Here is a 16,470-nt window from a genome sequence, read left to right as displayed (position 1 = left end):
AAGGGAAGCCAGCAGCTGGCATTTCTGATCTTTGTGTCACTAAATATATCATTGGTGACAGCGGCTCGTGGCCCCGATGTTATGGGGCTACCAGACGAGGCTTCCACGGCCTGCCTCCCTGTCTCTGTGGCTCAGCCAGGGCCTCCTTATACCAGCTCCCCTGGGGAATCTGAACCCAGGACCAGGTTTGATGTGCCCCAGGCAGCCAGCTCCAACACCTGCTAAGTGCCTCCCATGTGCTAGGCTCTGTGCTGGGGGCTCTGCCCCTCTGGGACTCTTCCCCACTTCACAGGAGGAAATGGCTCAGCCAGATGCCACCTGCCCGAGCCCACCCTAAGGCAGGGGACACCAAAACCCTGGCCTGGCCATGGCAAAAGCCTGTGCTCTCGCCTCTACCCTGTCCCCTCCTCACGTTCCCCCTGCCCTTGGGATCTGGTCTCCTCCCACATACAGCCTTGTTCTGAACCATATTTTCTCTCTCACAAACTACCCTTCTGCCTCTGGTCTGAGTGGATTCTCCCAGCATCCCTGAGAAGCAGGTGATGCCCTTATGTACGCATTGTAGATGAGGGTGCTAAGACCCAGAAGGACAAGGGCCATGCTCCAGGGGTGTGGGCTGGTCAGGGGCCAAGTTAGGAGCATCCATGGCAACACGAAGAGAAACACACTGCCCCGGGGCTGGTCCTTAGCAGATGACAGCCACATGCGCTTCCAAGAGCCCTGCCCTCAGCCCAGGGCGCTGGCTGCCTCCAGGTGACCCAGCGGGTGACTGTGTTCCTCTCAGCTGCTCAGAGAGCCCCTGAGGTTGAACATAAAACATTAAGCGCTAAGATGGTGGCCCTGGCGGGAGGCTTGGTCTGACATACGTTCAGTCCTGCCCTGGTGACAAGGCCCAAGGGAGTCCCACTTCCCCGCTCTACCACCTGCATGGGCAGAGAAGGGCCCCGGGGAACCACCGAAGCCTCCACCCACCGTTATGGCAACTGTCTTCGGAGCCGTCAGGTCCCTGTTCTCAGAACCCCCCGGGCGGGTGAGGCCAGCGTCTGCAGAGCACGCTTTACAGCCGAGGTGGCCGAGGCCTACGAGGTCACAGGGCTCACGGCCGGCGGAGCCAGGTTTGGACCCTGGCGGTCGGAGCCCCGCAGTCTGGCTCCGGTCTGGCCCGTCACCACCACACTAACCATGTCTATCGGCGCACCCGGAGCGAGGGCTCTGCCACCGGAAACTGCTGACAGGACCTTTGCCTGGAAGGGCCCCTCACCACTGGCTCCCTCACCAGTCTCCCTCCAGCCCCACACCCCCTCAGAGAGCAGCTCACCCCAGCCTGGTGGCAGCCCTGTGTGGCCCCAGCGTCTCCCCCTGGGCACAGCTGGCCTTTAGGGAGAGGAGGACGGAGGCCCTGGATTGTGGTGAGGCAGGAGCCCTTCCCTGAGGCCAGGCTCCCTGGAGGTCCAGACTGTGCAGCCCCTGTGGCCATGAGAGGGGAGGGGACGGCAGTGCAGGTGTGAGCGTGGCTGAGAGCTGGGAGGGTACACACAGGCGGTACCCGCTGTCGGGGGCCCAAGCGGGCTGTGGGGAGCTCTGCTCTTTCTGACCTCCCGCTGTCGCCTGGCTCTCTGAGCCCAGCCCAGGACACTGGCCTCCCTCTGTGCTTGAGCCCCAGGCACACACCCGCTCAGGACTTTTGCATGTCCTGTTCGCCCTGTTCCCCAGATGTCACATGTCTCCTTCCCTCTCCGCCTGCAAGTCTTTGCTGAAATGTCACCTGCTCAGGGAGGCTTTCCCTGCCACATGAGTTAAGTTGCCACCTCCGGCACTTCCTGTGTCTTCCCTCCACTTTATATCTCCAAAGCTGTCCTCACCATCTGACACAGGGTATAGTCCATGTATCCATTTGTTTCTTTTTATTCTCCCTGCGTGAGAATGTAAGTTTCTTGAGGACAGGGATTTTTGACTGTTTCATTCTTTGCTCTACTCCCAGCTTCTAGAGCAGTGCCAGCAACCTAGTAAGTAGGTGCTCAATACATATTTGTGGAATGAATGAATGAGTGCTAACAGCAGCCCCTGACAGGGGAACTACATAGACTGTCTTTATGTGTATAGTAGGGGTATAGGGAGAGCAGTCCCTTCCTGCACTGTGGATGGGGAAGGAAGGAAGTGGTGGGCGGGCGCATCACAGGCAGTGGGCCAGGGGCTCACAGGCAGGAGCCAAAGTAGAGCAGGAATAGGGTTGCCAGGCTGGCAGGGGAAGGGTCTGGGTTGAGCAAGGGCGGAAGGGGCATCCGAGGCCCTGCACAGGCTTGAGTGAGCTTCCTCTGGCTGCTGTGGCCCGGTCCGAAGCAGCATCAGAGCCTGGGCCCAGTGAGGCTAGCTCCTGAGGCCCCCTGAGCTCAGCTGTGTGGGGCTGCCCCAGCTACTATTAGCTTATCCCCACCCAGCCTGGCGTTGGCCTGGCGGGGCAGCCCAGCCTCAGAACGGGTACTGTCCAGTGGCGCCAACAGGAGCCCCAGGCCTTAGCCCCCAGGCTCCTGGGGTCTGCCTGGCCCCCGCTGCCACTGCTCCCTCTGCCTGAGCATCCCCTGTAAAGAGGAGACATTTCAACGCCCTGAGCTGTGATGCATGGCTCTTGCCCACCAGCCCCACCACACGGGCACACTTGTCAGCATCTCAGGTCCCCGGGCTTGGCTCCCGATCAGAGCCTGATGTCAATGGCCCTCCCTCCTCCTCCCCCCGCAGGTGGAAGTTCCATCATCCATCTCTCTCATTCCCCTGACACCTGGGGAGGGAGGCAGAGTGGCCCAAGACAACAGATGGGGTGACTGAGCCCTCTGAAGAGGGCTATGACCCGCCCATGACACACAGCAGACTCATGGCAGGACCAAGAGAGAATCCAGGCCTGCCTTCCAGGATGACCACTGAAATCTGGTCCCTGGGAGACAGATTCTGGAAGAAGTGGCCCCTGGGGCCAAGTAGGTGAGGTGATCCCTAGAGAGGTATTTGAAGGGAGAGTCAGTTGCTGAAAAAAGGAAGCAGGTGGTGAACAGGTGAGGGCTTGGCTCTTCTAAAGCCAAGCGCTGTTAAAAAGACAATAATGGAACCCACGATAATTAAGCACTTATGTTTCGGGTTCTGGGCTAAGTGCTTAACACATTCAATCCTCCCAACTTCCCTGTGAGTCAGGTGCTATTAATATCCCTCTCTTGAGGCACAGACAGGTTAGGGAACTTGTCCAAGGTCACACAGCTGGGAAGTGGAAGTGGGGCCGGGATTCCAGTGCAGGCCTCCTGGCTCGAGAGGCCATACTCTTAGGAGATAATGGGGCTCCAGGGCATGTTGCCAACATCAGGTAGCCGGGAAGTGGGGACCGGCCCTGAAGCTCATGCACTTTCTACTGAGCACGTGACTGAGGCTTTAAGCAGGGGGATTTGGGACAAAAAGCATCCTAGGCCTTCGAGGGGAAGAGTCTGTATTGAAAACCACTAACTAATGCCTAGAACTTCCCACAAACACAGCTGACAGAGGAAAGGGAGTAATGATAGGGGAAAGGGGAGGGAAGGGGGTGGACGGAGAAGGAGTTGGGGAGGGAGAGGGAGAGGGAGGAAAAGAACCTAGCTGGCCTTCAGGAGAAACAGAGTCCCAAGGGAAGTCAGACGTGGGCATTAGGCTGGACCAAGTGTACCTGGGAACTCGGTGTCCCTGCAACGTCACCATCCTAAGAGCTGTGCGTCCCGGTTTTCGGAAATAGTTTCTCAGCCTCTGAGCTCTGGTTGTGGGTAGTGGTTGGGTCGATGCAGAGTGAAGCAGGAGTTTGGAGAGATGGAAGGGCCAGGATGTGAAGAGCCTCATCTGGCCCTGGGTGGTGACAGCGGCAAGTGGGACACTGCCCTGACTGCGGTTTGCCCCCCACGTCCTGATGAGAGCGCTACAGCTCTCCTATCACTGCCTCAGCCTCTGCTTCTCCATCACTGCTCCAGGCTTGGGGGGATGGAGGAATTGTGTTCCCAGGTGAGGCAAAGAAGGGTAGGACAGCCAGTAACAGGCTCAAAGGCGTCATGCCGATGTCTGACCTAGGTCTTGAACTCTGGCCTCCTTATCCATTCTCTCAGTGATTACGTGTTTAGCATCCACTATGTGCCAGGCCCTGTTCTACGTGCCAAGCAGCGAACGGCAGGTAAAAGAGACAAAAGTCCCTGCCCTCTTGGAGCTTATATTCTAGTGAGGGAAAGAGACAATAAGGTAAATGAGTAGAATATGGTTCGATGGTGTTAAATGCCAAGGAGAAAACGGGAAAGCACAAAATGGGGGAAGGGAATGCAAGGGTGCAATCCGAGAGGATGACATCAGAGTCCAGGCCTGAAGGAGGCGAGGGAGTAAATAGTGAGGGGAAAGGCTCCAGGTGGAAAGCAGGGCAAGAGGACAGGTCCTGAGGCAGAAGCAGAAGCACGGTGCCGGCGGAAAACCAAGGAGGCCAGAATGAGCTGAGTAGCAGAGCGGCAGGAGAGCAGAGGGGGAGGTGGGGTGCGGGCAGCTCGTGCGGAGCCTTATAACCCTCGCAGGGACCGGGGCTCCTCCCCCGTGAGACCAGAAGTCAGAATGAGCAGAGCCCAGCGGTGACCAGATCTGACGAGTGTTTTACCAGGAGGGCCCTGGCTACCCTGTGCAGAAGGCGTGGGCAAGGGCAGAAGCAGGGGGGACGGTTCACAGTGATCCAGGGGAGAGAAGATGGCGGCTTCAGCCAGGAAGGTAGCAGTGGAGGTGATGTGGGTCCGAGAGACGACAGGATTTGCTGACGCGTGAGAAAAAGAGCGGAGTCAAGGATGGTGTCGAGGTTTTTGGTCTGAGCACCCAGATGGATGCGGCTGTCATTTACTGAGCTGGGGCATCACCCCCCAGGCACATCGCCCTGATGTCAATGTCTTGGGCGTGAGGAAAGATCAATGTCTTGACCCGTGAAGCTCCGTCAGCCCGCACGCGCCCATCCAGGCCTCTCTGTGTCCTGATACTTCCCCTCCACTGGGAACCGTTTCCTGCCTCAGCACTTCTCAGAATCTGATGTGCGTATGATTCATCTGGGGATCTTGTTAAAATGCAGATTCTGAATCAGTAGATCTGGGGGGGGGGCTGGGGCCTGAAACTCTTCATTTCTAACAAGTGCCCAGGTGACGTGGATGCTGTTGGTCAGAGGACCACACTGAGTAGCAAGAGCCCCCACGTCCCAGACCCCGCAGCAGGGCCTCCCTCTGAGTATCAGCTTCTCCGGGGAGTGGAGTAAGTATCCTGACCGCCTCCTCCCAGATCTAAGAGTCAAATTCTCCATGGACAGAGCCCAGGAGCCTGGCCTTTTGAAGCATCCGAGGTAAACTGAGAGTCACCCATGGGTGGGAGTCCTCCAGCAAACACCCCTGCAGCCCCCATAGCAACGATTACAAACACCCCTACCCCAGCCCCGGCCCATCCGGCACAGCAGCAGCTCACTGCCCCCCTCTCTGCAGCGCCCCTACACCAGTGGAGCTGGACCCCGTACTCTGCTCCAGCCCCTACCGCCTGGCATAGCCTCTCGTCTCTGAGTGCACCTTTCTGCAACTCCTGGAGGGCAGCCAGCCAAAAGAAGGGCCTGGAGAAGAGGGTGGCAGGTGCCACCCCCTGGGCCTGAGCAAGCACACTGTAAAGAGGTGGTACCCCCGGGGCTGTGCCACGAGAGGGCTGGATGAGTCTACATGCCTGATGGCTCACAGGGGCCCCGCGTCCGTGGCGACCCCTGGCAGGATGGGATTACTATGTCTTAAATGAAGGAATGAGAGCAGGCTGAGGGAGCCTGAACGAATGTCGGAGGAAGCTTCTGAGACCCCCATCCCTGGGCTCCTGCCCGCTTGGTACCGGGAGAGCTCGCATGTGCCCTGGAGAGGATGTGGAAGGAGAAATAGGGAAGGCCTAACCTGGCTCCCACAGCGCCTCCGGGAAACTGAAGCCTGGAATTCTTAAACTCCTGGAGTGTCAGACTGGAGAAGGGACTTGGTGGTCATTTAGAAGGTCCTCTGTCTTTCACAGGGAGAGAAACTGCAGCCTGAAGGGGCGATGGAAGTTGCCTACGGAAGCCTGGTTGGCTTCATGGCCTGGGTACAGATCTTGCTCTGGTGTAGTTGCCTGATACCTACGACTGGGGTCTTGTCTGTGGCCTCATCTCTCCATGTCCCTGGGTGGGTGCTAAGCCTGAGGGCCTGCCTGTCCCCAGCCACAGGCCCCCAGAGCTGACCCACTGACCTCCAGCTGGAATCATGCAAGCCTGGGGACTTCCTGTCCAACCCAGACCCCTCACTCCCAGAGGAGGTCAGTGAGGGCAGGAGCAGCCAGGCTAAGCCTTAGGGACCTCGGGGGATGGGCTTCCATGTTCGGCAAAACTAGAAAGGACCCTGAGAGAGGGAATGGATGAGCAAAAAGCTAGAGGCTGGGATGAGGGCTAAAGATGAGGCCAGCGGGGAGCCTGGCAGAAGGGAGCAGCGGGACGCACGGCCAGCTTCCAGAGCAGAAGGCCTTGAACGCCGAGCTGAGGAGCCAGCATGCTCACCATGCGTCACCTCTTGCATGTTAACTTCTGATCCTCCCAAGCCCCCTGCTGTTTGCCTGCACGGCTGGTGGGGGCAGTAGAGGCCCCTTCCGAAAACCCTCTTCTTGGGGGCTCCCAGAGCACCCTCTTACCCCACCAGGCTGGACCCTCACCTGCCATGGTTCAGGGGCTAGAACTCTCTGAGCAGGATTCCCAGACAGGTTTTTGGGAAAGAGTGTTTGGTGAGGGAGGACGGGACCCAGAAGGAAAGCCGAGTCCGAGCCACAGTAAGCCACACACCCCAGCATCCCTGCAACAGTGACAGGAGGCAGTACTGACTAGTGGTTATGGACAGAGCTCCGGGGTCAGGCAGACCCACAGTTGAATGCCGCTCCACCACTCGTGAGCTAAGTGACCTTGGAAACGTTACTTAACCTCTCTGAGCCCCAGCAGCCTCATCTGTGGCATTGGTGTGATAATAATGATACAGTTCCATGGGAGTTTGTATGAGAATTAAGTGAGAACATGTACATCAAACCCTTAAGGCTGTCTGACACATAGTAAGTGCTTTAGTAAACAGCGGCCATTAGTACTGTGACTCAAGAAAGGAAGGGGCTTCCGGAAAATCCTGCTTGGGGGATGATAACAGGATTTGGACCAAGTCTGGGTTGAATGGCTGAGGGAGGTCTTGACCAGCTGTACTGGGCCCTGGGAGGGGAGTGGGGAAGGGAGGTGGGAGGGCAGGTAACTGCAGATTCTCCCTCACTCAAGGGAGGAAATCAGAGGTGTAAGTAAGGAGAACAGTGTGCCCAGGTAGGATTTGATATTCTGTTAAAACTGAGAGCCCAAAGAAATGCAAACGGCCAGGCCCTGGGCCAAGAGGCTTGGGGTGTGAGTTCAAGCATCGCTGATGGGCTATGTGGTCTTAGGCAAGTGTCTTCCCCGCTCTGAGCCTCTTCCTCCTCCACCGGATGAGGGCAGTGGCTAGAGGTGGCCTGGGAGTACCCAACAGTCCTGTGCATGTGAAAGGTGGTCCCTCCCACACAAGTGGTTCCCCTGAACTAGGACCAGGCATCTAACTGTCCATGGAGCCTCTCAGGCCCTCCTTTCCCTGGAGCCTGCACCCAGGGATGGGACGCTCAGGCCAGGGGTGTGGCCAGGCTGGCCCGAGGGCTGATGGGAGACAGCGGCTTGACCTTTTGGTCCAGAGCAAATACACTGGTCATGAGACTGCTCAGAATAGCCATATAACTATATTCAGCTGCCTTGGGAGGCCCCGAGATCCCTGGTCCAGGCAGCGGGCCCTGGAAAGAGCCCCCACCAGCCCCCCTCCCCCACCTCTGAGGAAACACGCCTCCCTCTCTGGGAGGCTCAAGCCAATCTCCTCCAAAGCTCTGGCAGATGTCAGAACGCCCAGAGTTAGGGAGCACAGACTCCTGCCCCCACAGAGCCAGACTCCAGGCGCTCTCTGAGGTGTCATTAGGTGGATGGGGTTCCCAGCCACGGAGCCAGGAGTTAGAGACATGGGTTTCTGAACCAGTCCCCAAGCAACGTGTTCACATGTGACCTTGGATAAAGCACTCCTCATCCTGTTGAGGTGGATGGGCCTCAACTTCCTCATGTGTCATAATAATACCTCCTATTATACTGAGTATGTAAGAAGCTTAGACTCTGGAGTGGGAGACAAACTGGAATCAAGCAAGGCTGCTAATGAACATTTTATTACAAACTAGATCACTTCTCTGAAGGGAAGGACTCTGGTTCTGGACCCAGCCTGTGGGGTCCAGGAAGGCATTGCCAGGGAACTGATGTTTGAGGCGGGATGTCAAGGATAAAGAGGGGCAAACCAGGAGGAAAGAGTGCTCCAGAGGGCACAGCATATGCAAAGGCCCTGAGGCTGGGAGACCCGGCATGTGCAAGAAACTGAAATGAGGCCAGGATGACTGGAGCTCAGTGAGTGATGGAGAGAGCCAGGCCAGAGGAGCCTAGAGAGGCAGGCAGGGCCTGAGGGCTACATTATGGGCCGGGGAAGCACCAAAGGGTTTTTAAGCAGGCAAGGAGGTGAGCTGACAGATCTGTGAGTTGAAGAGCCCTCTGTGGTTGCCAAGTGGAGGATGAAATGGAAGGGCCAGGGGCTGGAGCTGGGAGAGCAGTCAGGAAGCTGCAGGAGAGGTGGGCCTGAGGGACACAGTGGTGGCTGGAACCAGGACAGTGGACATGGAGACAGAGGGCAAAGGATGGAGTCTAGAGAGAGTCATGAAGTAAAAGGATGATCCAACCAAAAGGAGTAATAACAGCAGCCAACGTTTATTGACCTCTTACTGCATGCCAGGCCCTGCGGCTTGGGGCGCTCCGCCAAGATGCAGATAACTCAGTTACTCTTGCCATCAACCCTCTGGAACACATTCTATCATTATGCCCATTTTAGAGGCGAAGAGGCTGAAAGATTCTGACTAGAAGACACTTGGTTTGTGATTTTCATTACTGGGAGGGGAGCTGGTGGGGGGCTGGAGTACCATTCAAAGACACGAGGACACCTGTAAAAGCATCGTGGGAAGGAGAAAAACACTGAATGGGGGACACACTGTGGTGGGGAGCACTTGGGGTGGCAGGAGGGGAACACACCCAGCCCTTCTCCACTGCTCATGGGTCTCCTTCACATGTTACCATGACTCAAAGTGGGGCCCTGACCTGGGGGAGTGGGCTCTGAGGTGGGGGACAAGATGCTTAGGAAGTCCCTGATAGCATCTCTGTCCCCATTCCCTTTGTACGCCAAGCCAAGCCAAGAGCCCAGTGTCAGATGGGACCCAAGGGACAACCAGAAGCCTCTGGCTGGGCTCTGCATCCCAGCTTCCGGGTGAGATTGCTTCCCAGGGATTTGAGGAGGGAGAGGACTACATCAGGTCCCAAAAAGGTGCGGACAAGGCAGAGAGACGGAGACCTGGCATCAGAGGAGAGCTGAGCAATGGGGTAGTGGGGGAGGGGCTTCCCAGGCGTGCGGCCATTGCCTCTTCTTTGTCATTAGAAAGTCAAGGGACTTTGGGGGACAGATATCAACACACACACACACACACACACACACACACACACACACACACACAAGGTACTCTCTGGCCTGCAGCGCAGGGACTGCCATTGGTGGTGTGTGACCTGACACAACAATGTTCCTGATGACAACATGAAAATCATAGATAAAAGCCAAGAGCCTCAGACCCGTGCTGGTCCCCGGGGAAGACAGGAGGGCAGGTTTCAAGCCAGGGCTGCCCCAGCACAGCCCTGCCTGCTCCCACATCTCCACAGCTTTGCGTGCTAGCACTGCCGTCCCCTGCCACCGCCTGGCTAATTCCTACTTGCCCCTCAAAGCTTGTCCCAGTGTGACCTCCCCTGGGGATAGTTCTCCCTCACATAGTCCCAGGAAGCCCCTTCAAGCCCTTACCGCAAAGTGTCATAATCACCCTTTGCTCTGTGTCTGGGACAGCACCCCTCACCCCAGAAGACAAGCTGGGCTATCCTGTCCCGGCTCACCTCCTCACCCCTTACCCCCTCGGGCTGGGGGCCCAGGAAACCCGAGGAGAGAGGGGCCAGGGAACCCGCGGCTCCAGCTAGTACCGTCACTCCCGAAGCGCTCAGATGGGACCTTCCACCCCAGCCAAGTAGCCCCTATCTCCCAGGGCCACCGCTAAGGCCTGCAGAGGGGTGGCCTCACTGCCTGGCCTGTGCACCAACAACTGGCCTGAGCGAGAGCAGTATTTCCACTGAGGATGGGGAACGGGGGGCAAAACCGCTCACTAAGGCAGCTCAGGAGTCCCAGGAGATGGAGGCAGCAGGCAGGAGGCTGGTCTGGAGTTTCATCTTCCTCAAGGCACACACACCCAGGCGATGCAGGTCCTTCTCACATACGAGCACACACAGCCACACTGACACCAGGTTCTCACACACAGCTTCCGTCTCACACACCCCTCACTACACACGGTCTCTGTCACACAACGGGCCCTCACCCCACACAGCCTCACACACAGATGGGCTCGTGCACACAGCCTCACATGCAAGGCCTCACAGTGTCATGCCTGCCACACACAGAAATACACTCACCTCAAGTCCCTTGCACACCCCAAGAATCTCTCTCTCTCCCTCTCACACAAACACACACACAGCATCTCTCTTACACATACAGTCTCTCTCTCTCATATACGCACTCTCCCACGCAGTCTCATTCTCACACACGAAGTCCATCTCTCAAAACACACAGAATCTGTCTCCCTCACATTCACACAGAATTTCTCTGATACAGAGACTCACAGAATCTCTCTCACATAGTCTCAACACACACACACAGACACACACACACACTCCCAGAGTCTCACTCATATGGTCTTTCTCACACGCATGAAGAACCTCTCACACCCACACAGAATCTATCTTACAGATTCTCACACATACAGCTTTTCTTTCATGCACATCTACAGTGTCACACACAGGATTCTGGTCTCGAATCCAGAATAAACATTAAAATCCCCACCCACAAATCTGAGGCGGCTTGGGGCCCGCGTGGGGAGGGGTAAACAAAGGTGACAGCAGTGGCGGAGCAGAGATGGAGGGGGCAGGGCGGGCGGGCAGCCGGCTGGGCTCTGCGCAGATGCGCTGCAGAGAGGCAGCGCAATGCAGCTAGGCCAGCCGGGCGTGCAGCGGGAAGCCTGGGTTCTAATCCAGGCTCTGCCCTCAGTTCCTGCGTGCCCTTGGGCAGGCCCCAGTGTCCTCATCTGTCACCCAAGGGAGCTAGAACAGCCCTGTGTGCCTACGGGGGAAGGAAGGTGGCACAGATAGGCTGTGGGACGATACTTTCCAACCCACCTCCACCCCCCAACCTACTGCCCAGCTTCTCCCTCAGAATCTGCTCTTCAGTGGACACTGGAGAGAGCCAGGACTTTTCCGTAAGGTTTTGTACACCAACAAGGCCCCATTTATCCAACCCATTTATCTGCATGGGGTGACGGCCACCCCAAAGCAGAGGAACGGCCAGTGGGAGGAGATGGACAGGGCAGAGGGCTGGAACGTGCCCCACGTGACCCCTGCCTATCCTGAAGCTCAGGGGCACAGGCCAGAGCCCTAAAGCTGAGCCCAAGGAGAGGGGTGGGGGTACCCAGCCTCTTGCTGGGGAGCCCGAAAGCTGAGAGGACCCTATGGAAGTTGGGCCTACTCTGCTTCTGGGGCCAAAGGGGTGGTGGTCGTGGTGAGATGCTGTCCGAGGTCAAATGCAGGCTGAATGGGCAGCTGCTCTAACCCGGGCCTCTGCCCCGCATGCCCCCCCGCCCCACATGTGCCAGTTCAACCTCCCAGTCCCCTTCCTCCTGCCCCTCCCCACAGCTCAGCCATAGCCTCCAGTTACATAATCCCCTGGCTCTGGTGGCCTCTGTCAGGAGAGGGGAGGGGAGGGGAGACCTCCGAGCGTCTCAGTCCACTCTGGAGATGGCAGGGAGCTGGAGGCCAGCTCGGTGGAGGATGGGGTCCCAGGAGATTAGGGTTCCAATCCTGCTTGGCCTCTAACTCCCCAGATGACCTTGGGCAGGGTCCTCAAAACAAGGGGTTTAACTCCCTCCCTATTACTGTGCTCCCCCAAACACACACACACACGCACATCTGAGCTAAGATTTAATATATAAGACCTGCTGCCCCCTCCCTCAGAGGCTAAAACATTGAGTGTTTTATCTCAGTAACACATCCACCAGGCCTGTGCCTACACACAGCCTTTCTCTGCCATGGACACTTCAGTGCCCACCCTCCAGTCCCCTTTCCCCACTGGAGTCAGCTGGGCAGACACTCCTGCCCCCTCCCCTGCCCGAACCTCCATCCCTGGGCTCCAGAGGGCAGGAGGCATGGGATGTGGAGCAGTGGAGGAGAGCGGGGCAGCAGAGGCAGTGTTTGGACTGGTAGGGGGGTTAGTGGGTAGCTCACACATGGGGGAGAGGCTCTGCTTTAAATTCCCAACTCTGACCCCTCCCCTCATGCCACAGGCTTGGTTCAGGCCTCTGAGAACAGAGCCCAGCAAAAGCAAGACGTGTCTTCCAGCGTAGATGGCTGCTACTGGTGTCTCCCTTTGGGGCTCAATTAAAGCAGCAAGGACCCTTAGAATTTACCAGACCCCCTCTCCCATTTTATAGTTGAGCAAAGTGGTCAGAGAGGCCATCTGAGGGGCCAAGGTCGGCAGCAGGGCGCCCTTCCTCCCTGGCAACAAGTTGCTGTCACTAAAGGGGAGTGGCTGATGAAGACACACCCACCTCTCACAAACCTTGTCCTCGCAGATCCCCCCGGAGACCCCTCCTCTGCCCCGGCAGGTCCGAGAGGAAGCATAGGCAGAAGCCCAGTGGCCCCCTCAAGCACCCTCTCCTTTTGACAAGGCAGAAGGACAGGCTCTGTTCCCAGGAGCAGGTCTCAGAGGGATCACATCCCCCTCCCCAACTACCTACCAATTAATTAGCCATAAACGTTCCCCCTTGGCCATCTCCCCATGGCCTGAAGCTGCTGCCTGGGGAGGGGTGGTCTCTCTCAGGCAGCAGACCAGGTCTCAAGTCCTCTTCTGTGGGCCGTGGCTGGTTCCAGGTGGCCCTTAGCTGGGAGAGAGGAAGGGCTCCAGCTTCCCTCCCCACACCAAAATCTAAAGGACAGTTCACACTTTCACCCTGTACACCTGCAGAGATGCAAATATGCACACACAGGCACTCCTGCACACTCAAACATACACACATGCTCACTCATTCCCACTACACACCATACCCACCCAAATATACACTACCACACTTACATAAATATACACACACAATCTACTCATACACACAAACACACCCATTCATACTCACCCATACACAGTAAATTTGTAATACAGACACAGACTTTACATATGTACAAAGCTAGTCACCCTTCAGGAGAGTCACTCTGTCGCTTACACGCGCGCACAAACACCCCCCTTTCATTTCTGACTCCCTAGGCACCAGTTTTCGAATCCACCCCTGCCCTCGGGAGGCAGAGGACCTTGACTTCCCCGCCCCGCTCTTCAGATGGGTAAGTTGTCACTTACCCGCGCGTAGCGGGATGAGTAGGGGTCCTCGAAGAGCGCCCAGATGCGCGGCTGCCAGCGGCGCCAGAAGCCGCCGGGCCGGCCGTCCGGGGAGTCGCTGAGTGCCAGGCGCTTGGTCATCTCCAACTCGTCCTCGCCGTCGCCTGAGTCGCCGGGGCCGTCGGCGTCCGCGTCGTCGGCGCTGTTGTCCAGGGGCGCGCCGCCGAAGCTGTCCAGCGCCTCCTCGGCGTCGCGGTGCTGGCGGTACGTCATCCAGCAGCAGGGCTCCACGTCGGTCTCGTCGATGCCCCAGAAGGCCAGCTCCTCCTCGTAGAGTGGCCCGCACACGTCGGCAGGGCAGTGCAGTTTGCCAGTGCGGTAGTAGTTCAGGATGTGCGCGAAGACGCCCGGGTGGCGGTCGAAAAAGAACTCGTCGGCGCGCGGGTCATAATCGAAGTGGCTGTGGGCGTCGGGCTCTGCCAGCCAGGCGAGCCGCGTGCCGGGCAGCGTGCGCAGCGTCGAGCGGTACGTCTGGTGGCGCGTGCCGCCCACGTTGATCACGATGCGCTCGCTTTCGTCCCCTTGGCCCATCGCGGCGCCTCCTTAGGCATGGCGCGGCCCAGCGACACCCATGGGAGCGGCCGCCAGGGGGAGTTGGCGCCGGGGAGGGGGGCGCGCGACCTCCTCCCCCCTCCCCCCAGCCGTCGGGGGGACAGAGGACCTCGGCTCTGGCTACCCCCAGAGCGACTCAAGCCCCTCAGGGCGCTTTCTGTCGGGTGCTGGTCCAAGGGCGTGTGCGCGGGATTCCCAGGGTCTCTAGGCGCCAGATGTGGGAGGGAGCTGGTCCGGCTGCGGAGGAGGCAGAGGAGGAAAGAAGGGAGGGAGAGAGGGAGGAGGAAGGGAGGAAGGGGGCGGCGACGCTCAGCGGCGAGCCCCAGGAGGAGGGAAAAGAGGGTGGGGGGGCCGGGCTCCCGTCCCCATCTCAGCGGGAAAATGGAGAAATCGACACAAAGCTTTTGGGGGGAAGGTCAGCTGCTTCCAGGGCCGGTCAAAGACCAGCCCCTGGAAGGGGGAGGGGAGGGGAGGAGAAGGAATCTGGAAATTCGCGCTCTGCTGTGAGGTGGTCGCCGCAGCGCGCTCTCGGCGTGGGGGAGATGGATGCCCGCTGCCTTCCTCCCTGCGTGGACCGGCTGCGCAGGGCGGACTCCGGCCCCCTCCCTCTCCTTGCCTGGCTGCCTGCTCCCCGCCGGCGGCGGGCGCGCCCGCCCGCCCGCCCTCCTCGCTCCTTCTCCCCGCCTCTCGGAGGAGATGGCGGGCCCCCTGGGCAGGGGCACCAGGGTTGCTGCTCCGTGCTGCTGCTGCGGAGCGCTGCGCTCGGTGCGCTCCGGCTGGACCTGGGGCTCTCCGCTGGGCTGCGCTCCGACTCGACTCCGGCGGCGGTGCTGAAGGGACAGCTCCGGGACTGTTGCGGAGCTCCGCGGAGCCGGGAAAGGGTTCTCCGGGCTGGGCTCCGTCTGCGGGGCCGGCGGGCACTGACTCCGGTGCCTCTGCGCCCTGCTTGTGGCAGGCTGTTGGCTGTGCCGGCCGAGGCGAGGGGGCCGCGGCGGTCGGACCGGGGAGGCGGGGGTGGCGGGGCCGGGCGCGGCGAGGCAAGGCTGGTGAGGCCGGGGAGGCGAGGCGCGGAGCGGCCGCCGCCGCCGCGACGCCGCTGCTGCCGGGGCTGCTGCTCGGCTAGCTGGCTCGCTTGCTCGCTCGCGCGGTCCGCGTCCAGCCCGCCGCTCTCCGGACACTGGCACACGGCGCGCGCAGCCGCACTCGCCCCCGGAGGGAGGTGCCGCGCTGGGTCCTAAAAAGCCCTGATTCCGCGCCCCCCTCCCAGCCCCGCGCGGAGCCCGGCCTCCCTCAACCCCGGCGCTGGGGGCGCCAGCCCGGCACCGATCCTGCGCCTCCGGGGGACCCGCCGACGCTCCGCCCCCGGGGAGCGCCACTCAGTGGGCGGGGGCTCCGGGAGACGTCTCAACCCGCGCCCCAGGGTCAGACTGAGGTGAGAAGGGCGTCGGTACCCGCCCCTGTCTTTCCAAACTAGGGACTGTCTGATTCCCTAGTGAAACAAGACGCCCCTGACCGCTCTCAGAGAAACCTCGACCCGCACCAGTACTGACCGCTCCAAGCAGCTGTTCAATACCGACCCTTGCAGGGAACCTGGAGCCCCCATGACGCTTCCATAGGTACCCTCTTGCATGGATTCCAAAATAACACACCCCGCGCTCCCCTATACACAGTACACACCTGTACTAGGTTGTGTTGTCCTCTAAGCCCTCTACTAAAAACCCAATAATCTTGGACCCCTATTAACCCCTTTCGACCCTTTTCTGACCCTGGGCCCTTCTTAACTCCAGGCTGACTCTAGTCTCCCATGAGTGTCACACGCTCTGCCATCCTGATCCCAGCTCACTGATCCTCCCACACTAGCCCAGGATCCTTAGGTGAGGATCCCTTGTGAAAAGGGCATTCTGTCCTTAGAGGTCAGAAGAAGAAGCTGCCTCTAGTGGTCGTGAACCTTGACAGCCCCCCTTTCTCCGCAGGGCTTCAGCTGCCCTGGATGGGAAGCTGATGCTGTGTCTGGGGGCTGGATAGGAGCAGACCCCCGCTGTGATTCCTGGCTTCGCAGTTGATCCTGGGGTGGGAGTTGCAGTTTGGGCCTCCGAGGCTTCCTGGACCACGTTTGCTGGCGGTGCCTCAGTTTACTCAATCGAGCAATCACTCCTTCACCCCTTACTTGTTCCAGGCTCTGTCCCAGGCACAGGGGCACAAGAGACCCTGACCTCCAGGGGCTCCGGGCAGTCAGGGAAGTGGGCAGGTGGGTCTGGGCAAG

At 59.1% G+C, this 16,470-nt stretch overlaps 1 protein-coding gene across 1 annotated transcript in view; it reads right to left on the bottom strand.

Moving 5' to 3' along the window:
* KCNC1 (potassium voltage-gated channel subfamily C member 1) overlaps positions 1–14,241 on the bottom strand; it is a 43,562-nt gene extending 29,321 nt beyond the window's left edge. Inside the window, exon 1 of the mRNA XM_029208343.1 lies at positions 13,617–14,241. Coding sequence (XP_029064176.1) covers positions 13,617–14,186 — 570 coding nt within the window. The 5' untranslated portion in view covers positions 14,187–14,241. The remainder of the gene's footprint in view (positions 1–13,616) is intronic.
* Positions 14,242–16,470: the final 2,229 nt, after the last annotated feature.

Source organism: Monodon monoceros, unplaced genomic scaffold (assembly GCF_005190385.1).
Source record: "Monodon monoceros isolate NGI ecotype Baffin Bay Population unplaced genomic scaffold, NGI_Narwhal_1 Super_Scaffold_7, whole genome shotgun sequence".
In the NCBI taxonomy this organism is placed as follows: domain Eukaryota; kingdom Metazoa; phylum Chordata; class Mammalia; order Artiodactyla; family Monodontidae; genus Monodon; species Monodon monoceros.
This window is presented reverse-complemented; position numbering and strand designations above follow the sequence as displayed.